We start from the raw sequence: 8,487 nt of genomic DNA, 5'->3' as shown, positions 1-8,487 counted from the left end.
TGTTGTCCATGGGGCTGAAATGGGTCAGATGCAACTTCGTGACTAACAACCACCATACACGTTTCAGCCATAGAAATATGACAAAAAGTACTTTCTCAGGTACTTCAACATTATTTAACAGCAAGTGTTCCATATGAAAACTGTTTAAAGCAATTGATAATGGAGACAGTAGAGGCAATTCAATACAAAACTGAATTACAATGTTGTAATTCATTACAAAATTGTGGATATCATAGGAAGCTAAAGGCACAAGTGAATCATGAGGTAAAAGTAGTGAGGATAGCTCAAGCTTCCCCATTTAAGACACTCTTCCAGGGCATCAGCTGCTTTGGGATCTCAGGGGAACAAATTGTCAGCCAGGAGCAGAATGGATAGTCTTGTACATCTTCCACAAAATTCTCCCAGTTGGATGCAGCATTCTGAGGCAGCTGAGGAGAAAAGTTAGCACAACATGACAACCCAGCAAACTAAGTGTACAAAAGAAATTGAATGAAAATAGTAATTTAAATAAATGGCTTTAGTGACTGCAAGGAAAAGACGTGTTATTCCCATTTCCTTCACAAAAGCAAATCTGTGCTTAGGATCTTATGTCTCAAAAATCTAAAATTCCACAGTTCAGCAAAATGAAGAAATCCACACACACTCACCAATGGCTTTACTTATATAGGCCAAAATCCTCCGATTATAGAACTATTCCAAAAATATAGCCACAGAGGGTATAGTACCTGTCCTCCAGGGACTCTTTGGTAGATACCTTCCAGGATCCCTTGGGCATCAATCCAGTCATTTGAGAGATCAGCCAGAGGACCCATTTTGATCAGCAGCTCCTGCCTTACAAACGAAACAGTAGCTTCATTCAATTGAACCAGGCAGCTGAAAGTATTAGACCCTAATCCTAGACCAGAGGTGGACAATCTGCTGTATTAGTGGCCTAGGTTCAAAAGTCTTCTGCAAGCAATTTCTTCAAACCTCTGACAAAGTGATCTGCTCCCCTTGGTGGTTTGCTGAGTAGGCAGAAAAGGGGGAGCCCCCGGGGGAGAGGGGGAGACCCAACAAAAGGGTGTGGCCTGCCCACTTTGGGGCCCTCCCCATCTACCACTGATATTCAGCCATTTAAGATTATCTCTGAGAGAATGTGAGCCTTGATCCAAGTTCTCACCCCTGAAACCAAGCAAATCCTTCACCCCAGCATACCCATATTGGAAAAGTACAAGTCTTCTTTTTGACCACTGACAGTAGCTGAACAGCAATTGCTAAATGCTTGCCCCCACCCCCTTTAAGGAGATGAGTAGCTGCCAAAATATAAGCAACAATTCAAATTTCATGAATAGGTTTATTTTCTTCACTTCTGTGGCACATTAATTTCTCTTTTTTCCCATTTCCATGTGACTACCTCACCTCCAATATCCACGTGAACACAGTACAAAAAACTCCCAGGCTCTGACAGGCACAAGAACCATTTGCTCTCATTGAGAAGCACGACAGCTCTGTTGACAATTAACTCTGTCTCCATGGTGATAAGGAATACCAGGGAGAGTACATATATAGACTAGGCCTGCGATTCCTGAACAGTGTGTGAGGATTACTTTATAAATGGGTCACCAGGCTGCTTGCAATGAGTGCTGCACAATAAAGGTAGCTGCTTCCTAATAAGGAATCAAGAGTCCATCAGATATGAAATTCCATTGGTAAGTTCTCTGTAATAAAGTGTCTGGGTGGGGATACTGGGCATACATGAGATTCTCATTTCCTCAAAATACTTTCCTTCCAATTTGTAAAAAGAACAACAAAAAACCTAGCAAGTACTTCCCTCTCAAGTCCATGTGCATTCAGTTCAGGTGGATCCCAACCATGCAAGGCCCTTCGCCACAGCTTGATCTGCATGTCCCATGAGCGGCGACTGTACTTCTTATATTTATTTGGAGTACGCGGGTGAATACCAGACTGCCGAGCAGCCCTGAAATGAGTCATGAATGGTCATCAGCTTCTCCCACTATTGGCCACATGAAGGCCTCCCAAAGCAAGACCACAGGAGACAGGTTCAGCACCAGGTAGCACTCGTTGTGGGGCTCGACTCAACCAGCGGGTCCACAAGTAAGAGCGTCTTCACTGTTACAACCTGCCTGGTTACCTGGCTGACTCTGACCCAGACAATTGGAGTAATAAGGATCCATAGATGCTACTGCTTATATTACATGTGTACTGGTCTAGCAAGTACATGGATGATAGCAATGAAAAGATAAAGGAAGAGGAGCTGGTGATAATGTTGGTGAAGAGGTAGATCCACTAAGGGATGGGGGGCATTAAGAACCACTTGCTCCAATCCCCCCTCAACCTGGAACTAGTGCTGATGAGCAGGACTGACAGAACCTTTCCAGAAGTTCATGAGAATATCCCAAAATGAGCACACCAGATGCCAAGGACTAGGGATGGGAGAGTTTGGAAAGCTGTATTGTTTAAGCTTCTGTGACATGAAGATAGTAACTTGGAGAACAACCAACATTGCTTACTTAGGAACTTGCTGGACAAAATACTGGTAACCAATGGTGTTTTTCCCATAGTCTATCTGCTTCTGTCTCCTTCGCAAGACAGTCTCATCTGTCTCCATACCAGACCTGCAGAAGATAGAGAGGCAACAGTACAGACAGTTCCAGTTCCTGATTAGCCATAGCAGCAGCCTTAATAAAACTCACCTGAATCCTGGGTTGGATTGTCTTGGCCAGCTTGGCCTTGTGCCCACACCCACACTCACCATCTTGACTGCAGAAGAGAAAACTTGGGATGAAGGCCTGTCCCTAAAAAATAAGGTTTTGAATATTGCATTACTGGTTAAAGCAGTCACAGCTATGACACTATATTACAATCCCTACTCTAGTGCAGTCACTATTTTAAGGTATTGCTAGGTTAGGACAAGCCCCTGAAATCAGGAGAGGCTTATATTCCATCAAGTAAATACTCTGCCAGCCTGAGACACAGTAAAGGGTGGGATACAAAAAAAATAAAAATGGTAAAACATATTGCTGAATAATAAGTAATTTCTGAAATCTAAAGCTAAAGAAGCAAGAAAAGTTTTTCCAAAAGTTGAGCAACAGGATGTCTCAATATTCAAATATCATTTCTTCTTTGCAAGGAAAAAAAATCTAAAGTTCTAATATTCTTTTAATAAATCAAAAGATCTTTTTAGGGACTAATAGTTGAAACTCAGCATCAAGGCAGCTATTCTCAGTTCAAACCTAGTTCAATAACCAAACCTGCTTTTCTTGGAACCATGGAGACAGCCCAAAACTTTAAGAATCTGATTGCATGCTATTTGAGATCAGCACAAAACTCCTGTGGACTTTAATCATCAAGGACAAAGAAACAGTAGGTAAAATTGAAAGGTCAGTATTTGTATTGTTCTTTAAGTCACATTGCAAGTGCAGTGTGTAAGCTTGCATTAATTGCCTAACAATATCCATTGACTGACAGATTCGCTGACATTCTTCATGCCAAAGTGGACTTCTCCAGTTTCAGACATCTCATTCAGATCAACATATGGTCTTTTGAGCTTCCACACAATCAGTTAATTCTAACAATTACCAAGTAACTGAGCAATCACTTTGGGCTACTATCCTGAGGACAGACAAAGACCTTGTATATGGTTGCCCCGGTCATGCAACAATGGATTACCACCACAGACTATACACATGCTATACTATGAAGGATCAAGGTGCTGCAGATTTCTACAGCATGCTGTAGGTTAGAAAAATATAGTGACTTTGGGTAAGGAGAGAAGGAGAAGAATTTTAATAATATGGCTCATCTATACCTTAAGGCCACACTTCATTTTGAATGCATCCTCTAATGTAGCCCTAATCTATCCCAGTGATCCGCAGTGAGAAATTTTCCAAAATAGATTTTTTCCCTCAGTGCATCAACAGGATTTTTTCCAGAAAACTTTGATTCATAAGTTCATTGGTAACAATGAATGGATGCCAAAAACAAATACAATATTCAACAAGTTGGGCAGCTTCAAAGTTATAATTATATAGGTAATTATCCCTAGCAACTATGTGAGAGAATGTGTGTGCCACTGAAGCAAACATACATTTCAGAGTGGAAAAGAACTTAGCAATGACAGCAAAATCAAAGGTGGCCTGACTACTGTAGAGGAAGGGAGGTGTACTCTGTGGAAATGGATGAGTTATTCTCAGCATATCATATGCAATTCGTTGGATTGCTAAAATTAGCATTTCAGTTCCCTTTTTTCCCCTGTGAATTTAAACAATGTTATTAATATCCATGTTATTGTCTTTACAATTTTACAAGTATTCTAATAAAGATTTACATAATGAAATATTTAAATCATATTAAGTATGCTCTCATAATTTTCCTCAAATATTTCAGATGAAAAACTTGTATATTGGAATGTTTAAAAAAAGTTTGGCTTTAATAAGTAAAATAAATGCTTGTTAAGCACTCTAGAGCTAAGTTTTCTCCATCCTGATTTCTACAGATGTTTTAGACTAAAACTTCCATAGTTCTTCTCCATTGGCTATGGTGGCCATGCTGATGGGAGATGCCCTTGAGATCCTTTGGACTATACCAAATTGGGAAAGGCTGATCTAGGGCAAGTTCCAGCCCTCTAGATGAGTTGGTGTATAGCCAGCATAGCCAATACTAAGCGGTGGGGAAAGTCGCAGACAAAACTATGAGGCCACAATTTTACTGATCCTTGCTCTGGGACTTCAGAACATTTTCCACTGCAATTGAGAAGATTCCTATACAAATACATCTAATTTGCAGAACATTTTTCAATACAAAGTTTAGTAGATTGCCTGAATCGATAATCTGTTCTATTGCCATCATGTACTGAGGAGTAAACCAAATTTCAAAAACTATGCTTAACACATGTAAAAATAACACATTCAGTGTGGTGGCAAGGTACTTTTATTTTTCTCAGCTAAGTTTTTTCAAATGGAGATGCTAGGAAGATGCTTACTTTGGCAGAAATAGCTTGCTGCGGCAGAAACAGCTTTGTATACCCATCCTATTTTTCTCCCAGATGCATCATTGACACTCCCTGTAATACGTATTCAAAACATTCAAATACGTATTCCACCTGCATTCCCTAGCCCCTCTAAGACATAATCCTATGCAAGTAGAGACAAGAAAAAGGCTAGAACACCCAGCAAGCCCTAGCCAGCTATACTGAGACATGTTGGGAGTTCTAGACTTTGTCTAAACTTGCACAGAATTGCACCTTGAGAAATCTAGCACACAGTGCCTTTCTCTTCTGTAAAAGACACATACTTCACTGCAGGTTCAACCAGATAAAGCTGTATTTTAGAACAATGTTGGCATGGAGATAAGAACTTAACTCATGCCAAAGACAGAGCCACCATCTTCCATATAGGAGTACATGGAAGTTTTGTCTGCATCTTATCCATATTTCCAATTATAGCCCCTTTAGTTGATAAAAACAATGAAGGTTATTAACTTCTATGGAAACACTGTAAATTTGTTTATTTCATTTTTGCCCTGTACTCACTTGAGCAAGCTCAGTGTAACTTGCATGATTTTCACACACCCTTTTCAACTGTCTGATAGCCCTTAAAAATAGATTCCATCAACAGACAGTGGTTAGCTCAAGTGACAATAGTTGACAGAAGGGGTAAAAGCTGCTCCCACCTTCATATCCCAGGACACATTTCTTTTAAGACAATAAAAATGTAAAGTACAGAAAGTAAAAAGTAAAAGAAAAATAAGAATGCCTAGGGATCTTAGACATAACCTGCAAATTCCCCCCAAACCCCAACATTTATATCTTTGTCAATTAGCACTTTGTTGAAGCTCCCAAGATAATTATACATAGTTCTCTAAACCAAAAAATTTTCCAGTCCCTTTGAATCAACCATAAATCAACAATATTTTATGAGCTTCCTCTTGTTCTGTATTAAACTGCACATAATAGAATTTCCATTTATAATTTTATTCTTCAATTAGTCTACTGTTTACATAAAAAATTTTGCCATCCCCACATACTATCCCAGGATATTTTCAAGGTGTGTTATACTTGTGCTCAGTGGTAATAAATTACTCCCAAAAGAAATGTAGTCTGAATTGTAACAAGGTAATTTATAGCCACGAGTGTCGAAAGTACCATCAGACTAGCTCAAACAGTTTTCAGTGGCTTGAGGAGTGTCCGTTGTCTTACTCTGTATTAAGTACTAGCTGCCACTCATGGAGGTCTTCATTTACAGCAAAGTTCCCCAGCATGGCACCCTTCAGATGTGTTTGATGACAATTTTCACAATACCCAGTCAGCACAAGGCTAATTGCCTCACATGGTACCAACATCATACTTTAGACACATAACAAACATTTTTTATTTCCCCTTACATTTAACAGATTAACTCATTTAAATTTAAAAAGTCTTAGTTCGCTTCAAAGTTGTAGTCTGCTGCTTTGGTCTTGGCTACTGCATTTCTTTGTATGAATTGTGTTGTACCTCACTGTGAAATCTAATGTGATGGCAGTAAATATCTTATATATCTGGCAATGTATTCAAAATGAACAGATAGAGTTATGCGGAAAATCACTTTTGATTCATTCTTGTTCAAGGCTACATTCAACATCCTTATCAAATTTACAGTTCCCGAGCATCAAATGCTACTTAAAATTAAATATTCAGCAAGGATATTTGTTTCTAGTGCACCTTACTTCTTTACAAGACTATTTCAAATTATTTTATTTATTTATTTATTTAAAAATTTCTGTGCCGCCTCATTCACTGAAGCCTCGGGGCGGCTTACAAAACATCAGTTAAAATATAAAACACTAAAAATATAAAACACATTAATACTATAAAATAAGTCGCCCTGGCCGACTTATTTAGTTGCCTATATAGTACTGAAGCTGAGAAGCTCGCTTTTCTGGATACTCAAAAGAGAATTCCTCATTTTAGAGTCCTACCACATTCATGTAACTCATCCCATCCTACCCGTTGTTTTTGGTTTTGTTTTGTGCTTAGCTCATGTCTTTCAAGCACAGGTGACTCCCAGGAGCAAGTATTCCATGGCTGAAACTCAAAGAGCCATAGAGCAGAAAACAAATTGAAATACAGAAATGTATGCTAGAACAACAGACAACTCACAAGAACTTTGGCTATTATCCAAACGGCATTTTAGAGTTCAAAAGCAAATTTAAGCAATGCTATAATTCTAGATAATGAGAACCAACTAAAATGGTTTCCACTGCTCCCATTCAAAACACGGAATTAGGAAAACACAGCACAAAATCATGCTTCTAAACCAATTGAAAGAAGTTCCAGCCCCCAAATACAGAAGATGCTCTTCACACCCAGCCTTCAAAAAACAGAACTTAGCGTAACTCTAATTAAACCCCGTTCAAAATAGAGCTTGTGCCTAAAAACCATCCCTCCCCAACGGGGCGTCTTTCGGATGTCTTGGACTACAACTCCCACCACCCCCAGCATATAGGACACGAAACGCCCGGCCAACTTTAGCTGATATCTATACAAGCTTTAGAGCGCTACAACAATGTTCTGCAACCCATTTTATTCTGTGCTTCCATACCACTATCCGACCAGCGTTAGAGACCAAGGTTCCAGTGGAAAGAGGACAGAACAAAATCGAATAACCAGAAGCAGCAACTTCGTCTCTGATCAGTTTAAATTCCACCCAGTCCCCGAAATCCCCGGGCTGATACCTGCTGGCCGCAGGAACGCAGCCATCTAGCAGAGAACTCCCGAACGACATCACTTACTCTACAACCACGATAACGTGGGCAGCAAAACCACATCTTCTTCCCGTGGTTTAAATCTCCCTCCAATAGGCAAGAAGGGCGGGGTTCGTAGCAGGTCTCCGACCTATCGCGTGCCGAGGATAAGAAAGAAGGAGGAACTTTGGCAAGCGATTGGCCGAGCCGGGAGCACAAAGGAGGGCGGAGATTTCCCGAACGGTCGCCGAACAATAACAAGTATCGTTCAACAAGCCCCGCCCACCGCCCCCTCTCCCAATGGACGCTCCGCGGCCCCGGTCGCGTAAGCGCACATGCTTACCAATTAAAAGGCCGCTATTAAAGCCGCAACCGGGCCTTTTTCGTTTTGGTTGGCTGATGAAGAGAGCGGCCTTTGGGATTGGTTTAACTTCTTGGAATCCTGTGTGCTTTTGAGTCCGTCTTCGTCCGGCGGCGCGTGGGGAGTGGAAGCAAGCGGTAGGGCGGGCCGGTGGACGGTCGCCTCTTGAGGCTGCCTCGGACGGTATCCGAGCTGGCGAAGGATTTGTCTTACTGGGCTACAGATGAGCCGAGTTTTAATGTGCAAGATATATTTCGGTCTGACTGTGGTTAGAATGTAAAGTTTTAGCAAGGAGGCTAAGCTTCTGATTTTAGCCCTGCTGTTACCAGAATGTAATTTTGCTATTTGAAATACAGCTATTTTTAGTCATTTCATTGTTGGCTGTATTTTCATGATCATCTTGCATT

The 8,487-nt window shown here is 40.6% G+C and overlaps 1 protein-coding gene across 1 annotated transcript; it reads right to left on the bottom strand.

Annotated features, from left to right (window-relative positions):
- Positions 1 to 176: 176 nt before the first annotated feature.
- LOC123034250 (oocyte-specific histone RNA stem-loop-binding protein 2-like) lies at positions 177 to 8,486 on the bottom strand. Its single transcript, XM_044451489.1, has 8 exons — positions 8,407 to 8,486; positions 8,151 to 8,297; positions 7,768 to 7,803; positions 2,694 to 2,795; positions 2,511 to 2,615; positions 1,807 to 1,957; positions 726 to 827; positions 177 to 467 (listed from the first exon to the last, which is right to left on the bottom strand). Exons 1-8 carry the CDS (start codon positions 8,484 to 8,486, stop codon positions 285 to 287), a joined length of 906 nt encoding a protein of 301 aa, XP_044307424.1. The 3' UTR covers positions 177 to 284.
- Between the last annotated feature and the right edge of the window lies 1 nt (position 8,487).

Source organism: Varanus komodoensis, unplaced genomic scaffold (genome assembly GCF_004798865.1).
Source record: "Varanus komodoensis strain SLA01 unplaced genomic scaffold, ASM479886v1 scaffold6_2, whole genome shotgun sequence".
NCBI lineage: Eukaryota > Metazoa > Chordata > Lepidosauria > Squamata > Varanidae > Varanus > Varanus komodoensis.
This window is presented reverse-complemented; position numbering and strand designations above follow the sequence as displayed.